General features: G+C 48.3%; 2 protein-coding genes across 6 annotated transcripts in view; one reads left to right on the forward strand and one right to left on the reverse strand.

Annotated features, from left to right (window-relative positions):
• Positions 1 to 1,684, reverse strand: part of RHOQ (ras homolog family member Q) — a 37,813-nt gene extending 36,129 nt beyond the window's left edge. The window contains exons 1-2 of the mRNA XM_059078345.2: positions 1,458 to 1,684; positions 849 to 907 (exon numbers count right to left, since the gene is read on the reverse strand). Coding sequence (XP_058934328.1) covers positions 849 to 907; positions 1,458 to 1,599 — 201 coding nt within the window. The 5' untranslated portion in view covers positions 1,600 to 1,684. The remainder of the gene's footprint in view (positions 1 to 848; positions 908 to 1,457) is intronic.
• A 438-nt stretch (positions 1,685 to 2,122) lies between these two features.
• Positions 2,123 to 19,421, forward strand: part of ATP6V1E2 (ATPase H+ transporting V1 subunit E2) — a 143,960-nt gene continuing 126,661 nt past the window's right edge. For 3 of the 5 annotated variants that reach the window (XR_010835545.1, XR_010835546.1, XM_059078335.2), the window contains exons 1-2: positions 2,132 to 2,224; positions 3,082 to 3,157. The gene's annotated coding sequence lies outside the window, so the exon portion shown is untranslated. Of the gene's footprint in view, positions 2,225 to 3,081; positions 3,158 to 16,850; positions 18,129 to 19,421 lie in introns of all 5 variants that reach the window. The other 2 variants (XM_067007647.1, XM_067007648.1) reach the window with 2 other exon arrangements.

Consider the following 19,421-nt stretch of genomic DNA (forward strand, 5'->3'; position numbering starts at 1 on the left):
TTCATCAAACAAATCATCTTAGGTCCACAGCAAAAGTGGGTTTGGGAAGAGGGTGGAGCTGGGACAGAGACAGAGAGGAGACCTTAATCCTTCAGAAGCCACCTCTAATTTGTAAATAATCGTCGGAGGGTGCATTTTCTTTCTGCATAATAATCTCTACCAAAGAAAACCCAGACAAAGTCACCTGGCCTTCCTAGGGAACAACAAAAAAAAGCTCTTCCTCCAAGATTCACACTGAACTCCTAACCCCTCCTTCCCCTCCCTGCCCCTGGGAGTGGCTGGATGGTTGTTGTTTCTTTTCTTTTTTCCCTGTGGTCCTCTGGTAATACCACAAATTACGTTTTCAGGGACTGGAGTCCCAGAGTGCAATGATGTTGTAATAAACATAACCAGGACCAAATGCCTTCCCATCATATTAGATGATGCCATTTCCCACCAATCAGGCTCCTCGGGCAGGCAGACCACTCACCAATGAGGGACCAGACAAAGGCTGTGAGGGGAGACCTGGTCATCGGCAACTAAAAATAAGAGCGCTTCAGGATTGGCCGCTGCCACTTTGCAACAGGAGTTGGGACCCACACACCAGGCACCAGACAGAAGGCACACACAGGCAGAAACTTTCAGCCCAGGGGTTCACATGGGGTAGGCTGGTCTGGGTTTGTTGCTGAGGGTTTTTTTTTTTTTTTTCCTTTTCCTAATGTGGTGACTTGAAAAAAGAAATACTTAATCCAGAGGGACCCTTGCAGACACACCCTCCCTCCTAGAGACGTCAGTTTCCAAAGGCCCTTCACACACACCCTGAATTGGGGAAAGGGTGGGGGGGGGCGGCCAGGGGCCAAGACACTCACCTGTCCGGCTGTGTCATAGAGTCCCAGGAGGTACTGCTTGCCCCCTACGGTGACGCTGACTGCAAGGGCAGAGAAGTGGGGGCGGGGAGAGAAGCTCACAATCATCTAGGCTCTGGGGCAGTTTCGTTCCCCACCAGGACCCTTCCCTCCTAACCAAGCTGGAGGCAAGCGGGAGTTCCCAGAAAGATGCCACCCGTTTTCCCTTGTGCCCGGCTCACTGTGAAGTGGCGTGAGGCCGGGGCGATGTGGCCCCCAGCTGCCCACTCCTTTCTCCCAAGTCCCGTGGCCACGTTTCCCCCTCGGGGATTGGGGCAATAGGGAAGGCAGCTGTAGGAAGGTCAAGGAGGTCGGCCCCGGGCGCCGAGGGCGGTGGGAAATGCGGGGCGCCAGGACAGGGCACCGGAGTTGGGGGTGGGAAGAGGGCTGGGTCCGGCAGGCTAGGGGCTGCCAGAGGGAAAGCCTGGGGGTGGGGCCGGGCGCCCGACGGAGGGCGCGGCGGGGGAGGGGTGGGGAGCGCGCGCAGGGGAGGCGGTGAGGGGGCTCAGCCAAAGTTGCTGCAAAGTTCCCGGCCCGGGGAGCGGCCCCTTAGTCAGCACTTCCGAGGCTTACCTGCGTAGTGGTCGAAGACAGTGGGCACGTACTCCTCCGGGAAGGCGTCGTTGGCATAGCTCATGAGTAGGCACGTCTTGCCCACCGCCCCGTCGCCGACCACCACGCACTTGAGCATCAGCGCGCCGGGCCCGTGAGCCATGCTGCGGCCGGCCGGCCTCCGGGCATGGTCCCCCCGGAGCCCCCGCCCCGGCCCCGGGCTCAGCCCCAGCCCGCCTGGGGGGTCCGCCGCCGCCGCCGCTCAGCGCAGCAGGGCCGACCCCCCGGCCCCATGCAGCGGCTCACCCCGCCCGAGGGGAGGGGGCGGCGGGCCCGGGGCGCTGCCGCCGCCTCGGTCGCTGCCCGGTTCCCCGCCCGGGCCCCGGTCGCCGCGCCCGCCCGCTGCCCCCGCCGCTCGGCGCCCGCGCCCTCTCCCCGGCCCGGCCTCCCCAGGAGGATCCGCTGGATCATAAGACTGGCCGGCCCCGGGGGAGACAGCAACTTTGGGGAGGGCGGAGGAGGGGAGGGGCCAGGCGGCTCTCCCCGCCCAGCGCCAGCCCGGGCCCCCTCCCCGCTCGGCCTCGGAGGAGGGCGGGTCCAGGCGCCTCCCCGGATTGCGGGCTGCCGGCTCCGCGCCCCCGCCCGCCCGCCCGCCTGCCGGCTCCCGCGCCCCGCGCCCCGCCCGCAGACGCCGCTCGGCCCTGCCGGCTCACCCTAGCTTGACTCCCCGTGAGGGCTGTGGGGAGGGGACGAGGAGGAGGAGCCGAGGAGGAGCGACGGGGAGGAAGGTGAGACTGGGGGAGGGGGCCCAGCGACCAGCGCTCGCGAGGAGCCGAGGGCTCCTCGCGAAAGTGCGCACGGCGCACAGAAGCGTCCACAGGCTCCGATGCTGGGAGAAGACGTGGAGGCCTTTTGGGGAACCGCGACGACTCTCATGATGACGCAATAGTCATGAAAAATTATTCACGTATATTTAAACTCCACCCGGAAGGCAGGATCCATTCTGTCGGCCTCTAAGTGCACAACAGAACTAGAAATCGGGAAGGAAGAAAGGGCAAGAGAGTTAAAAAAAAAATTTTTTTTAAGGCGCATGGGGTGATGGGGGAGGGGTGGCGGTGGTCCCTGAACTGGAAAGTAGGGACTACTGGCTTACTGCTCCGTCTCGCCTCCCACCATCCCCACCACCCCATGCTGTTCACGGCAGAGCTTGAGTCATTTACTACGAAACTGGTGTCTAAGGGAGTTACAGCATCTTGAACCACTGACGCACCCCCGCACCAGCCAGAAAAGGGAGACTCTGCGACTCTGGATGCGGCGGGTGTACCTTTGCTCCCCCTAGAGGCGACATTCTCTGAGGCCCCTTTACAGTCCCAGTGTCCCTCGAAGGTGTTAGGTTGTGATCCCTGAGGAGTGATACACTCTAGAGCTCTAAGACTGTGGCCTGTGATCCAGGCAACAACCCCTTGTCCTCCTGCCGAGGCAATGCTTGGAAACACCCGTCAGGACAGGTCGCGTTCACTCGCCAACAGTGCTGCTTCTAACTTTAGGCCCTGGGGGTGGGGGGGAGGATACTCTGCACGTTGACACCACACCCTCCTTCCCCTTGCTGACAGGAGATAAATCGCTTCCTTTCATCAATTCACAGGATCAGAAAATGCTGTGTTGAGAGGCACCGCAGAGGTCAACTGGACCAGCTCCCTTAGATCTCCCTGAGGTTGTAGGTAAGCAAATTGAGACGCAGAGAGGTGAAGTGGTTATCTCAAAGGCTTCCAGCTAATTCCAGCATTCTAGGACTTGGAACACACTTTGGGAAATGTTCAGTTATGTCCTCACGCCACACTTCCCAGGCCTCAACTCTCAAACCCCAAATCTGATTTCCATTGTCCTGTAAGACTTCCTGGATTCTTGGAAGTTCCTTGTGGAGTCCCACTGGACGTCTCACCAGACCCCTCCATTTGTGTCTGAGTGTGGGTATTTACATTGCCAGCTGCTTTAGGTTATGCAGTGAATCTGGAAGATATTTTTTATGTACTGAATGACAGGTTAAGGAAGGCAGTTCAGTGCCTTGAAGTCAGATCTTGGTTCAAGACTAGTCTCTGCCACTTCCTTCTAGAGGGGAAGAAAGGAGGACTTGCCCCCTTTGCCTACAGGACTACTTCGTCAGACAGCATTTGCTGGGACTGGAATTCTGAAAGGAGGGTCTGTCAGGAGAGGTTAAGGAGCTACCGGATGCACTCAGCCTAGAGAGGGCATTTTAGCTCTGGCTCTGACAGTACTTAGCAGTGTGACTTTGAGCATGCCACTTCTGTTCTCAGGGCCTCAGCTTTCTGATCTATAAATGTGAGTTCATCCATAAGGGTGAGATCAGGGCTTACCTTTGAGGACGCTAGGGCTCTTCACAACGTGTCCTGAGAGATCCTGGTAAAAGCTTTGGGCCAGGGGAGAAGCAGTTGCTAGAGACATGGGGACGGCCTTTTTTTTTTTTTTTTTTTTTTTGTGTGTGGTACGCGGGCCTCTCACTCTTGTGGCCTCTCCCATTGTGGAGCACATGCTCCGGACGTGCAGGCTCAGTGGCCATGGCTCACAGGCCCAGCCGCTCCCTGGCATGTGGGATCTTCCTGGACTGGGGCACGAATCCGTGTCCCCTGCATCGGCAGGCGGATTCTCAACCACTGCCCCACCAGGGAAGCCCGGGGATGGCCTTTTTGAGGGATAATGAGGTCTGTCCCAGGACTGGAGGATAGAGGCTTCCCCCATTGAGGACTCCAGCCTCTCAGTTCTCAGGCTGCTTTTCAGTGAGATAGATATTTACCAGGGATCCAGAGAGCTGGAGGATTAGCTCTAGAACCTTGAAAAATGGAAGGGACTCCAGGTTCTGGATGCTTTGGGAGAAGCTCTGGGAATATCAGAACACTCCAAGTGGGGAACTGATGTCAGATGAATCATGCAGTGGTGACTTCATTGATGATGGTGACCTCATCCCTTTGGCCCATAGAAAAGCCAAGATTGACTGCCAGGAGTACTTTGAGCTCTGGACTGATTCTACCAGTTGAATGTAGAGTAGGAGGGAGACGGGAGAATTATCCTGGATGCCCAGGTCAGCCCAATGATGGGTTAGCTGGAAGGACCAAACAGATCTCAACAAATAATTACTGTATAATGTGATCAGTGCTGTGGTAGAGGATAAAGAACAGTCTTCGGGAAGTGCAGGGAGTCTGTTAGTACCTAGCTCTAGATGTGCTGAGGAAGGATTTGCAGAAGGGTGTCATTGGCCTGGGGTTTAAGAGGCCAATAGGAGTAAGATAAGAATGCCTGGGAAAGACAGCCCTGCCCCACAGCAAGAAGGAACAGCACACAACTTCTTGGGAATGGTGAGCCTTGTAGGTGGACAGAGTGCAGGATTAGTGGTGCAGGGGAACTGGTTTGTATGTAATTGAGAACTGTGTGATGCTGCCAGGCCATGGGCCTCTGGAAGTCACGTTAAGGGCATGCAGGGCCCCACCCGGGCATTCAGGGCTCCACCAGAACCTTGAAGAATGGAAGAGACTCATAGGATATTCGTGAGTTCCTATTTCTGGTTATCCCTGGGACCCTGTTGTACTACTGGTCTTCAGTTAGTCACTTGATTTAACAAGCCCCCCTCCCTTTTTGCCTAGTGGGTGTACGTTGGTTTTCTGTCACTGGTAACCAAAGGAATCTTTGCTATGTTAGTATTATCACTACAGTTGAGATAGGTGATGTGCAGGGAAATTCAGAAATTTGCCCAAAGTCATGTAGCTGGTAAGTGGCAGAGCTAGTTTTCAAAATGATCAGTCTTCTGAGCTCATGCTACTTCCCATGTTCCACATGAAGAAGGCATTAAAAGTTTTTCAGTAGGAAATTACAAGTTTAGAGCTGTCTTTTGAGAAGATCACTCTGGGAGTGGTGTTAGAACATGGATTTAGAGGGAATGAGAGTGAAGGCAGAGAAAGTGAGGAGAGAGGTCATGAAGGTCTGAACCAGGCATGGCTGTGAAAATGAAGAGGAGGCCATGGGTAGCAGGATATTTTAATTAATTAATTTTTGGCTACATTGGATCTTTGTTGCTGTACGTGGGCTTTCTCTAGTTGTGGTGAGTGGGGGCTACTCTTTGTTGTGGTGCGTGGGCTTCTCATTGCAGTGGCTTCTTTTGTTGCGGAGTATGGGCTCTAGGCACGTGGGCTCCAGTAGTTGTGGCACGTGGGCTCCAGTGGTTGTGGCTCACAGGCTGTAGAGCACAGGCTCAGTAGTTGTGGCACACAGGCTTAGTTGCTCTGTGGCATGTGAGATCTTCCCAGACCAGGGCTCGAACCCGTGTCCCCTGCATTGGCAGGTGGATTCTTAATCGCTGAGCCACCAGGGAAGTCCCTAGCAGGATATTTAGATGACCAAGTCCACAGGGCTTGGTAACACAGCATGGGGAAGGGCTGGGATACCTCTGAGGCATTATCCATTGACATATGAGTCCATTGATGTATTCCTTCTCTCCATTCCTTTTCAATCTCCTCTGTTTTTATCCTCCTTATTTTAGTTTTCTTCCTTACTTTTAAAAACTTTCCCATCTCTTCTTGGTGCCTAACCATGAGACCAACTGCCTAAATCAAGCTGAGAGTAGATCTCCAGAAGGACATTAAGTTTCTGTCATTTTGTTTGTGTTCCCTCACATTCACCCCCAAAATGGAAAACTGGATTCCAATGGATCATCTGGTGTCATGATGCTTTGGGTTGCAAGTAATAGGAAACTCAACCCAAACTGGCTTCAACAGCAAAGGGAGTATATGGACTTCTTTGACTGAAACATACAGAAGTAGTTCAAGCTTCGGGCATGGCTTGACCAAAACTCTGGATCTATTTTTTTCTTCACTTCTCTCAATTTTTCTCTTCTCTTTGGGCCAACTTCCTACTTAGGTTGCTTTCTCTCTTGAAAACAAAATGGTTGTACCAGGTCCAGGCATTACCACCCATCCACCACACTGCCCAGGAGGAGAAAGAGCTTCTCTTGACTCACTGATTGCACAGAAGTCTTGGACTTCCTCTGATCAGATTAGCTGAGTTCATCATGGTGGCCAGCAGAATGTCAGATGCTCGTTGCCTTAGGCCTAGGCTACTGGCCCATCCCTGAAACCATCACTGTGACAAGGGATTGGGACTATCCTGATTAGGCCTATCAGAGCCCACCCCAAGGCCAGGATTTTAATCCCACTTAGATTCTATGGTTCCTGCACAGCCGGGCAGCAGGCATGGGGGCGGGGGGGGGGAATGTATGCTGGGGAGGCAACCAGCAATATCTATTACATCTGGATTGTTGCCCACCAGTCAAAGTTTCTAGGCCTCCCCAAACTATACTACAAATAAAGAACTTTAGGAAAAACAGATTTCAAGGGAAGAAGGAAGTGAGAAGGATCTAAGTCAAATCTATGATTTGTTTCAAATTTCAGTTAGTTGGTTGTCAGTACATGAATCCACGCTTGGTGTGAATCCCTAATTCTTGGCTGATAGTAGGTACACTTTTCCCCCTTCAAATTTCCTTCTTAGTTACTGGTAAGGAGATAGAGTGGTTATCGTCCTTTTACCCTGTGCCCTCTGCTCTTTTATGCTTCATTTCTGCATACATGCTTCTTTTCTCTTTTCAGACTACAGACTCTTCATTCCCCAGGGCTCTCTTGCTTCCCAGATTCCACCTGTCCCACCTTCATAGCATCATGCTATGTGCCATACCTATTCCTCTTTTCCTTCCCACCGCTAAAACCTCCCATCTGCATCCTTTTCTCTTAGGGCTCAGATGTAATATACATTGCACAATTTTTTAGCTAAGATACTAATGGCTTAAACATTGCAGCAATTTCTTAAAGGTCAGTGGTTCCTAATGATCAGAATGATTAAAAAATCCAATAAATCTGGCTCACTGGTTTTTCATTTCTAGTTATGTTTCTAGAATGCATCTAGATCTCTTTTTTCTAGTCCATTACATACCAGGAACTCAGAAGTAAACCCCAGCCTCTGAGAATTTGGGCTCAAGCATCTTTAATAATGTTTTCCGATCTTCATTTCTCACTATCTTTTGCTGCAGCCTAGGTCAGGAGACCAGTCATTATACCTGATGGCATTGCCACCATTGCTGAATCATGAAAAGGACGCTTCTTTAGAGGTTGCTGGTGCAGAATACTCATATGATCTGGGAGTGACCACCTCTTATAAGGTCCAAAGGAGGCTGGATCATAGATCCCTCTTCCAGAAATGAAATTAATGATTTTATTCCAGGCTTCAGTACTAAGAGTGCCAGAAAACCATCCAAGACTCATTTATGATTGTTCTTGCATAGTGGATGTTGTGGTCACTGAGTATTATAAGCACATTTTGAATTTGGGAAATCTTCCACTTTGTAAGTCATGGTAGGAAGAAAAGATCACCCCTTATGGAAGCCGAAAGTTACAGACTCTTGCTTTCACTGTCAGACTCAAGAGCTAAAGTGACTAGAGTTAAATACAGGACACACTTTCTGGAGGTTGCAGCTTTAGTGTTGGGTACACAACTCAGTACTACACACAGGAAGTGGCACATAGGGTGGGTGGTGGTGTTGGTTGTGGTGTAACTGAGTTCCTGGTGCAGAAGTGACGCTGTACACACTGACTATCTAGAATTTGGTGGCAGCAATGATACCAGAAGTGATTTTCTCATCAGAGCAGGTCCTGAGGCGTATGTTGGGCGTGGTTCCTGTAAAGAGTCTTGAGCAGCTTTTTCTAGCCTGCCCACCATCTTGTGTGCTATGCATGATCCTTGGAGGTTCCTTTTCTGTTCAGTTAGCCACCGACAGCTTCTGTTCCTTGCACCGCAGCCTCTTGAGAAGAGGTTGGAGGAGTGGATCGCTATATTGAATGTGCTTCATGCAGTGGGAGCAGAGATTCCCACTTCTACCAGACCAACCTCTGTCTTAGTCCATTCGGGCTGCTATAACAAAATGCCACATACTGGGTAGCTAATAAACAACAGAAATTTGTTTTTCATAGTTCTGGGGGATGGAAATCCAGGATCAGGGTACCAGCATGGTTGGGGAGGGCCCTCTTCTGGGTTGCAGACATGGCAGAAGGGGCAAAGGGACTCTGTTGGGCCTCTTTTATAGGGGTGCTAATCCCACTCATGAGGGCTCTACCCTCATGACCTACTCACCTCTCAAAGACCCCTACTAAGACCATTACTTTGGGCATTAGGTTCCAACATATGAATTTTGCGGGGACACGTTCAACCTATATACCGTCCTAATGTAAGCAATTCAAAACTTGCACAAAATATATAAAATCACTGTTTTCAGATATTGAACATAGCACAGGACTGTGATTCCTGAAAGAAAGGAACAAATGAGGCAAGCTCTACTACTACCCTTTCTGCTGAAGTACTTTCTGAATTGTAGCACAGTAAGGGGGAACCAAAGTTGACCATAGTGGTCTTGCTGAGTCGAAGAGACAGCTGAGGCGATAGCTGAGGAGACTTTTCGAGGCTGAGTACCAGAGAGGAGGGAGTGTCCTCTTGAGTCTGTTGCTGATACTAAGTTGCTCATGCATAGAGTGAAACTCCACCATGGTAGGCAAAGAACTGCCAGGGAACATGAGCTGATTGGTTCCCAGGGCTCACACAGGGCTGGGGGATGTTTGAGTTTCAACCAGCCAATGTGAAGAGACCTATTGAATGTCCAGAGAAATCAGTAGAAACTCTGGAAGGGTTATGCATTAGTAGAAGGGCTAAATTAGCCCTGAAGTAAAAGCAATTCTAGACCCCCAAGCCTCATATAGAATGAGTTTATCCACTATTATGATAACTGCTGAGCAAAACAAATTTCATCATTTTTTTAAGGACAACAGCAAAATAAAGACATTAAACAACATAAATTTCAGAAGGTCAAGAATCACTAGGTATGTAAAGAATAGAGAACTGTAACCAGAAAAATCAGTCAATAGAAACAAACCCAGAAATGACAGAGGTAATGGAATTAGCAGGCAAAGACTTAAAAAGGAATTAGAAATAAACCCAAAGATTTAAAGGAAAATGTGAACATGGGGAGGAAGGAAATGGAAGATATAAAAAGGAACCAAGGGCTTCCCTGGTGGTGCAGTGGTTAAGAATCTGCCTGCCAATGCAGGGGACACAAGAGAAGCCACTGCAATGAGAAGCCTGCACAACCCAAAGAAGTGTAGCCCTCGCTCGCCGCAACTAGAGAAAGCCTGTGCGCAGCAACGAAGACCCAATGCAGCCAAAAATAAATAAATAAAATTTTGTTTTTTAAAAAAGGAACCAAATCAAACTTCTAGAGTTTAAGAATACAATACCTGAAATGAAAAATTCACTGACTGAGCTTAACAGCTGATTGGACACAGTAGAAGAAAGTACCTGTGACATTGAAGACATAGCAGTATCCAAACTAAAGAGAAAAAGACTAATGGAATAAAACAAAACAAAAAACACCATAGATGTATCCTAAACTCTACATTCCTGAGAACTTCAGTTAAAGATAGGAATTTCCAGCAGATGTCATTGGGGCAGGACTCTCAACCCCTTTACAACGATAGTGAAATATATATTTTTTAATTAATTAATTTTTATTTTTGGCTGCATTGGGTCTTCATTGCTGTGCATGGGCTTCTCATTAGGGTGGTTTCTCTTGTTGTGGAGCACAGGCTCTAGGTGTGTGGGCTTCGGTAGTTGTGGCACACGGGCTCAGTAGTTGTGGCTCGTGGGCTCTAGAGCATAGGCTCAGTACTTGTGGTGCATGGGCTTAGTTGCTCCGTGGCATGTGGGAGCTTCCCGGACCAGAGCTCAAACCCATGTCCCCTGCATTGGCAGGTGGATTCTTAATCACTGCACCACCAGGGAAGTCCCTGAAATAATTTTATGTTGGTTGGTAAATGCTTCCTACCCTGAACCAACCTCTACCCCCACCATGCTCCAGTCAACCTAGGCCTTTCCCTGGCTCCCTCTGACTTTCTGATTCAACAGCTAAAGGGTAACGTCCCCCGCAGAGACGGAGGGAGGCCTTCAAGACCCTGTTCCAGCAGAGGCAGGACTATTCTGGTTGGTTAGTTGTTAATTATGTCGAGTGTCATCCCTGAGTGGGGTATAGGTTAAGATTGTGAGAGCCTTGCCTGGGCCTTCCAATCACCTCTCTGAGTAGAATAGTCTCAACCAGAGGACACTGGGCAAATTCATTTAAATAAATTAGATTTTAAAAATTCTTATTGAGCTCTGTGTTGCAGGAATGTGGGTGGGACAGGAGGAGGTGTCCCCCTTGTGGCAGGCCACTGCAGCACCTCTTCCATCTTCATATTCCTCTCCTCATCTGAAAGAGAGTTACAAATCCCTAGGATTGTGACAGTCTATACGGGAGACTCTTTCCTCACTACCCATCCGTTCATCCGTGGGTCCAACTAATAATGCTTAATGCTACTGCTATGTACTAGACTCTGGGTGAAGTGTTAAGATGAGTGCAGAGGGGGTCAGAAATAGCACTTTTCCCAACCAGGTCATTGTGGAAGTCACTATGCATGGTGAGGGACAGAGTTGGGTGGATACACTCTCCTCCTTGCAAACCAGTACCTTCCCTGCGTCTGGGGTTGAGCTGTGTCTCTCTGCAGGAGTGAAGCCAGTGAGGACCTATCACAGTGAGATTTAAGTCAATACTAAACGAGCGTTTGGCATCTGAATGCATCCCCTGATCTGAGGACGGGTACCAAACGTTGCTCCTGATGTCCTGAACAAGCAGAGAATCTGCTCTCTCGGGCCTGTCCCTGACTCTGGCTCAGAGGCTGGAGGCTTGGCCAGCCAGCTCCCTCTGAAGGGCTTGTGTCCTGGGGCTCCTCGCTGACTTCAAACCCACCCTCTGGCCCCTGGGGTGACTGCTGGCCTGCATCTACCACCCCACAGGCAGCTTGGGAGTGCAGTTCTCGGAAGGACAGGATGACTGGGGTGGTGTTTTGTGAATGAGGATCTCTGACGGTTCACCTAGCACTTTACAAAGCTTCTTCACTCCTCACATCATTTGGCTTTCACAAAATTCCTCATTAACACCCTTCTGTAAACAGATGAGGCTTTGTGTCTTTATCCAGATGGAATTCAGGCAGATTGTGAACCTTTATCCAGATCACCCAGCCTGTGAGTGACATCAGGACCGAAACTTTTACCTTTCATGCTCCGTCCAGCGCACTTCTCATGACACCAGCTATGGCCCATGGGGGCATCCAAGCCAGAGAGAGGCCTCCTACTTCAGGGGCAGCCTGGTTCCCACCCTTGGTTACCATCCCATGATATCCTGTGACCAACCAGCCCATGGGACACAATAGATATTAGCCAATAAGCTGCTTATACATCTTGTAGCCAGAATCTCAGACCACTGTCACCTACCCCCATCCCCACCTTAAAAGAGGCCTGTTTTTGGGGACGAATACTTTGATAAATCGATTGTGGGAGAATTTCCAAGGGTCTGCTTGAGTAACGATGGTTGTTTTCTAAGGAGGGTGGATTCAATTAACATGAAGTCACTGTTTTCCAAATGTTTTGTACGGCAAATCACAGTAACCCATACATTTTCATTGTGAACCAGAATATGTATGTACGTATATATCATACATTTAACAAAGGTTTGACAGAACAACGATTAAACTTACTACCTGTAATGAACTCTGGGTCTTCTATTCCATTTTGTTTCATGGCCCACACATTGAAAAACCCTGCTCTAGGGGCTCTGCTGAGTGGCTACCTGTCTGGCAGCTGGAGTTGAGTGCTCAGGACCACAAAGTTGTAAGAACTCCTACAACTAAACAACAAAAAAAAACCTGATTTTTAAAATGGGCAAAAGGCCTGAATAGACATTTCTCCAAAGAAAATATGTAAATGCCCAATAAGCATATGAAAAGATGTTCAACATCACTAATCATTAGGAAAATGCAAATCAAAACTATAATAAGGACCACCGCACACCCATTAGGAAAGCAGTTATCACAAAACCAGAAAATAACAAAAATTGGTGAGAATGTGAAGAAATTGGAACCCTTGTTGCATTGCTGGTGAGATTATAAATGGTGCAGCCACTGGGGAAAATGGTATGGCAGTTTCCTCAAAAAAGTAAACAGCATTGCCGTATGATCCAGCAATTCCACTTCTAGGTAAGTACCCCAAAGAATTGAAAGCAGAGACTTGAACAGATATTTGTATACCCACATTCAGAGGAATGTTATTCACAATAGCCAAAAGGTGGAAGCAACCCAAATGTCCATTGATGACTGAACAAAATGTGATATGTACATACAATGGAGTGTTATTCAGCCTTATAAAGGAAGGAAATTCTGACAAGTGCTATGACATGGATGAATCTTGAAGACATTATGCTAAGCGAAATAAGTCAGTCACAAAGGACAAATATTAAGTGATTCCACGTATATGAGGTTCCTAGAATAATCAAATTCATAGACACAAAGTAGCATGGTGGTTGCCAGGGACTAGGGGGAGGAGGGAATGGGGGTTAGTGTTTGATGGCTACGGAGTTCTGGAGATGATTGGTGGTGTCCGTTGCACAACAATGTGAATATATTTAATGCCACTGAACATTACTTAGTGGTTAAAATGATAAAAACTTATGTTTTACCACAATAAGACAAAGAAAAAAGATAAATGGATTTTACTTTTCAAATGGGATTTCCGGCTTCTCTAAAATATCAGATCTTGTGCCCCCCAAGTCCCCATTTCCAAAAGACAGCAGAAGCCTGGGTCCTTTAGGCAGGGATGAAACAGAAGGGCCTTTTTTTTTGCAGGTGGGGGGAACCACCACTGAAAACCTTTAGCTATGCAACTTTGTGGCAAATTGCTCTTGGGGGGAACTTGATTCCTTTGAAGTAACCTTCCTGCAGATGTTTGAAAAGGAGAAATCAAGTTGTGAATTCTTTCTTTATATATATAAATTTGTTTATTTTATTTATTTTTGGCTGCGTTGGGTCTTCGTTGCTGTGCGCGGCCTTTCTCTAATTGTGGCGAGCGGGGGCTACTCTCCATTGCAGTGCGCGGGCTTCTCATTGCAGTGGCCTCTTGTTGTGGAGCACAGGCTCTAGGCACGCGGGCTTCAGTAGTTGTGGCACGTTGGCTCAGTAATTGTGGCTTGCGGGCTCTAGAGCACAAGCTCAGTACTTGTGGCGCACGGGCTTAGTTGCTCCGCGGCATGTGGGATCTTCCTGGACCAGGGATCAAACCGGTGTCCCCTGCATTGGCAGGTGGATTCTTAACTACTGCGCCACCAGGGAAGCCCTAAGTTGTGAATTCTTCATGTAAATTATTTGGGGAGAAATGTTTCTGACCCTGCCTGGCTCTAGTGGGCATTAGCTTTCTCCAGCCCCAACGAAAGCCTGCTTTGCCACTGGGATGGAGTTCTTAGATTAAAACTGTATGTGGCCCCTTAGTTGTCAGCAACTGAAGCAGAGATAAAGCTTTGTGGACACTTCTCTGATTTCCGCTCTGGGTGTCTCCTTTTAGTTTCAGACCCAATGAACTCTCTGGCTGCTGCTTTCTCTGCCCCCACCTGGCTCCGGAGGGAGCAGGGTGCATCACACCCGCTTTCCCACATCTTCACGCTGAGCTGAGCTGCTCAGCCCTGTGGGTGGAGCTGCAGCAGGTGCTGCCAGGGCCAGTCCCTGAGTCATCAAACCTGCCGGCTCTTGTACCACATCTCCTTCCATCTCATGTTCATGTCCAAGCCCTCATCCATGCAGTCTCGACCTGGCATTTACTTACAGCCAGGCTTTCCTGCCTCCACCACCACCAGGCTAATCTTTCTAAACCCAGGTAAGGCCAAGTTACAGCCCTACCGAGAAGCCTTTGATAAGGCTCCTTAGCCTAATGTCCCAGCTCTCAGTCTGACATTTCAAACCTTCCCCAGTTGAACTCCATCTTTCTAGACTCACTCACTCCCACGGCCACTGCAGGCCTGTCTGCTGCTGCCACACCAATCTGTTCTCTGCACTCAGACCTCCTACACGTTCCCAGCACGGTGTCTCTGCCCACAGTGTTCTCCCTGTCTAGACGATCTCACTCTCTCTTCCTGCTTCTCAGAATTGTTTGTTCTTCAGTGCCCATCTGTACTTCTCCCTCCCAGCTTGACCCCTTGCTCAGAGGACGACTCCTTCAGCTGAAGCCTGCGGCCACACAGTCTGTGTGCTGTCCTGGCTTTTATCCCATCCCATGTTGGGTGCAGGTACCTTTCCATATTTCTGAACCAAACTCCTCTCTGGAAACCCCAAGGCATTGCTTCGAGTCAGGTATCCATCACAGCTTGATCGATTCTTGCCTATTTGGATAAATTCTCCTTCATGAGTACTGTCTACTGGCTAACCTTTTCCAGGTGACCTGCCTCCAGTTAAAACATGTGTGGTCACTAATGGTGTGTCTCAAACCACCCACTACATGGTCTGCCTGGTTGCAGAGCAGTTCATTATAAAAGAGCCCATGGTGAGCTTGGGAGGGGCTTTTAGGGATTGGGTCCCTTCATTTGCTTAGCTTTCTTGGAACTGCTGATTCCTAACAGATCACACTGTAGTGTGATTTCCTGTTTACCTGTTCATCTCCCTCATGAGTCAGGCTTGGGAGGTGGGCTGGTGTCTGCTTGTTCTCTATCTCCAGTGCCTACACAGTGCCTGGCACGTGGTAGATGTTCAACAAATATTTGTTGAAAGACAGAAAAGGGAATGCCCCCTTCCCACACATTTATTTATTTATTTATAAATATTTTATTTATTTATTTGGTTGCGGCAGGTGGGCTCCTTAGTTGTGACTCTCAGGCTCCTTAGTTGTGGCATGTGTGCTCCTTAGTTGCGGCATGTGTGTTCCTTAGTTGTGGCTTGCTGGCTTCTTAGTTGTGGCATGTGGGCTCCTTAGTTGCAGCAGGTGGGCTACTTAATTGCGGCTTGCAGGCTTCTTATTTGTGGCTCGCCAGCTCCTTAGTCGTGGCATGAGAACTCTTAGTTGTGGCATGCATGTGGGATCTAGTTCCCTGACCAGGGATCAAACCCTGGCCTCCTGCATTGGGAGCTTGGAGTCTTAACCACTGCTCCATCAGGGAAGTCCCCCTTCCCACATGTTTAGTGATTAAATTTAGTATTCTAAATTTCCTCGCCCACTTCCTGGGCCCTGCAAGTTGCCCCATGCTCCAAGCTCTGGAAAGCCCCTTCCCTTCCTCACGCTGTAACCTCTAAGTCTGGAGGCCCTGGTTTGGTGCTGCTTCTCTTTCAGCCAGGGTTACGGAGCCCACACCCAGACACATCCGCCCTCAGACTTACTTACAAATCCCAGTTAGAATGAGGAACAGTTGCTTCAGGGTCTGGGCAGGGCTCCAGGGTGACAGACACATTTTGCCCACCAAGCACACCTGCCACCCCTTCCTCCCTCTAATGGTGATGAGGATTCCCAAGGTGCACACCGGATCACACAGGTGAGGCTGGGGAAGAGAGATTTCCCAGCCCACACTTCCTCTAAGAATGCCTCTTATGCCTACAAATACAAAATCATCAGTTTTGAAATGTCTTCTTCCCTAAGGTCATAAGAAGGGGTTTCTGGGGATGCTGGCAATGTCCTGCTGCTTGACCCGGGTGCTAGTTACAGGATATTTGCCTCAAAATAATTCATTAAGCCATACACTTTTCTGAATGTGTGTTACATTTCACAAGAAAAAAGAAAGTAATCCCCCCGACCCAGCCTCAGGGCCTTAATCCAATCAATTCATGTTTAACCAGTGCCTGTCTGCATCCAGCCCCTGCTAGAGAAAGAGATTCTTGTCCTCAAGGAATTTCCTGGAGGAAGGAAAGTAACTAGAGCATCAGAAGACTCCGAATCCAGCTCTGAATTATACCTGGAAAATAGGTCATGTGATGTCATTTTGAGGAGGAGTCCAGAGGTCAAGGAGGTAGTGGGGCTCAAACTGGGCTGAAGATGTAGGTGGGATTTAGGTAAGTGGAGAGAAGCAGAGGAAGGCATTGTAGCCGAGAGAACTGTATGATCAAGAGCTGTTAGGTAGGACTGAGCCTGATGTGTCTGGGGGGCAATGAAGAAACCCTAGTACTGAATAGTTTATGGGAGTAAGCCTGTCTTGGAGAGCTCTAGATCTGCCCCCAGCCCCAAACATGGGCAGGGTGGATGCCACTTACAGTGCAAGCCTGCCCTATCTGAATGGAGAATCCTGTGCCCTCGTGCAAGAGCAGACATGTGTGTTTCATATTTCTTAGTTCGTTTTGTTGTTTTATTCAAGCCACAGGCTCAAGTGGGCTTATAATCCCCATCCCAGACAGGCTGGAAGTTACATCTGCCAGACACATTACTTGGGCACCCGAGTTCCTGCAGAGACACTTAACTTGCTCAATTCCTGATCTTTAGCCCTACCCCACCCTGCAGCTGTCTTCAAGTCCCGGCACTGATAGACTGAGTAGAAGTCAGAGTCACAGAAGAAGCATGAGAACTCAGGACTGCGGATTCAGAGACGGTGACAGGCTGTGGGATGGCTCTACCCCAGCCTCAGCCCCAGAGGCCTGGAATTCCAGGACTTCTCCTACCATCACCAAGGATATGGCTGGCCACCTGAGACCGTGGGTGAATGTGCCATGAAGTGCTGGGAGGTTCCCAAACTCCATGCAGGGTTACTAATTTTAATATAAGGAAGCAAGACTAGGATGTGTTTCCACTTATTTTAGGGAGTGGAAATCATATCAGTCATAAGTACTCTGTACACACAAAGAGTGACTGTGATGAGGCTTAAAGCGGAGGAGGAGAGCTAGTAATAATATAGTAGTGGTAGTACTAGTGATGCTGATGATGACAGTAACTACCAAGTGTGAAGATTAACTTTGTGCTTAGCAGGATGCTAAACATTCACCTCTTTCATTTAAGCCTCACAATACTATGATGTGCATGCTATTATTATTTCCATTTTACGGATGGAGAAACTGAGGCTTCAAGGCATGAGCTGCTTTCCCAAAGTCATACAAATGTTAAGTGCAGAAGTAGGATCTGAATTCCAGCAGTCTTACTCCAGCGAATATACTGTGGAAGCCGGCGATGCCTCCTTAAGCCCTGTCTGGGCTTGGAGAGGATGTCCTCCCTGAAGGACCAGAGCATGCCAGCCCCGTGGCTGGTGTGGCATTCTTAAAGACTGTCTGGTAAGTTTTGCTTGCTCTGGTTTCTCACTAAAACAACCTTTGGATTTGGCTTCCCATGTGACTCACATACAGGAAAGGAGGGCCATGACCTGCCAACATGACAGCTGTATTTTTCACTAGTAACTTAATAAACGGGCTGCCTGGGTTCACATACGTACCTGTTTCTGACAGCTTGGTTAAGGTGAGCCCACCCCAGAGCTGAAGCCCACCACGTGCCAACTTAGTTGAGATTCTGGGCATGCAAGCATAGCCCCCAGCTGAGGCCTCTGTGCCAAGGAAATTCCTCTTGGCCTCCTTTCGGCTGGTTTGGCCCGCCTTCCCCAGTGACAGTCTGGCTGTTTGGATTCAAGCTGCCTGGTCAAACTGTGAGGGTCTGCAGAAAGAAGGAAGCAACAGTGCCAGGTTCCAGTGCGTGTTCCAAGTTCCACATTCCGCCTACAGACACCCGGCGCCAGAGCAAAGGCTGGCCCTTGGCAGGGGACTGGTAAGGATTTTTCTGGTAAGTTTTTTTCCTTTACACACTTAACCTGGGGCTTCCTGCATCTCTTACTCTCTCTGCTTTCATTCATGGTGGCTTCCAAAGCTGGTGATTAGCAGGGTTACCCAGAGAGCCCTTTTTTAAAAAACATATTTAATGGACTTGTCTTATTTAGGAGCGGAGAATGTTTTGCTCTGTTTACAAAAGTGCAGTTTAAGAAAAATTACATCCTAAAATAGTGGGAAATGGGTGGGCTAAATCATTTTCTTTTTAACTTCCAATGACAGTTTGTAAGGTTGAACCCGAAGTCTTGGTCTTTGACAAACACAGGGTTGTTTTTCCACCAAGCTTGGTGAATGGTGCATCTTTCTGGGACAGCATTCTTTTTTTCTTTTCTTAATTGTAAAATATACATAACATGAAATCTACCCTCTTAACAAAATTTTAAGTGTACAGTACAGTATTAACGGTATGCACATTGTTGTACAGCAGATCTCTTTTTCACCTTGCATGATTGAAACTTTATACCCATTAAACACAACTTTCTAATTCCCCTCCACCTGGCCCCTGGCAACCATCATTCTACTTTCTGCTCCTATGAATTTGACTACTTTAGATACCTCGTTTAAGTGTAATCATGCAATATTTTTCCTGTGACTGGCTTATTTCACTTAGCATAATAATGTCCTCAAGTTTCATCCATTATGTAGTATATGACAGGATTTCCTTGTCATATTTAAGGCAAAATAATATTTCATTCAATGTATATACAACATTTTCTTTATCCATTCAATCATCAATAGACATTTAGGTTGTTTCCACCTCTTGGTTATTGTGAATAAAGCTCCAATGAACATGGGAATGCAAATATCTCTTTGAGATCCTGTTTTCAGTTCTTTTGGATAAATATCCAGAAGTGAGATTGTTGGATCATATGGGAATCTTTAATCCATTTTGAGTTGATTTCTGTATATGATGTAAGATGAGGGTCCAATTTCATTCTTTAGCATGAGATATTTAGTTTTCCTAGTACCATTTGTTGAAGAGACTATTCCCATTGTGTAATCTTGGCAACCTTGTTTGAAGATTATTTTACTGTATTTGTGTGGGTTTATTTCTAGGATCTCTATTCTATTATATTGGTCTAACTGTCTGCTAATACTATGCTGTTACGATTACTGTAGGCTTGTAATATATTTTGAAGTTAGGAGTGTGAAGCCTCCAGCTTTGTTCTCTTTCAAGATTGTTTTTGCTATTCAGGGTACTTTGTTGTTTCACATGAATTTTAGGATTTTTTTTTCTATTTCTTCAAAA

The sequence above is a fragment of the Kogia breviceps genome, chromosome 11 (assembly GCF_026419965.1).
Source record: "Kogia breviceps isolate mKogBre1 chromosome 11, mKogBre1 haplotype 1, whole genome shotgun sequence".
Classification (NCBI taxonomy): Eukaryota; Metazoa; Chordata; class Mammalia; order Artiodactyla; family Physeteridae; genus Kogia; species Kogia breviceps.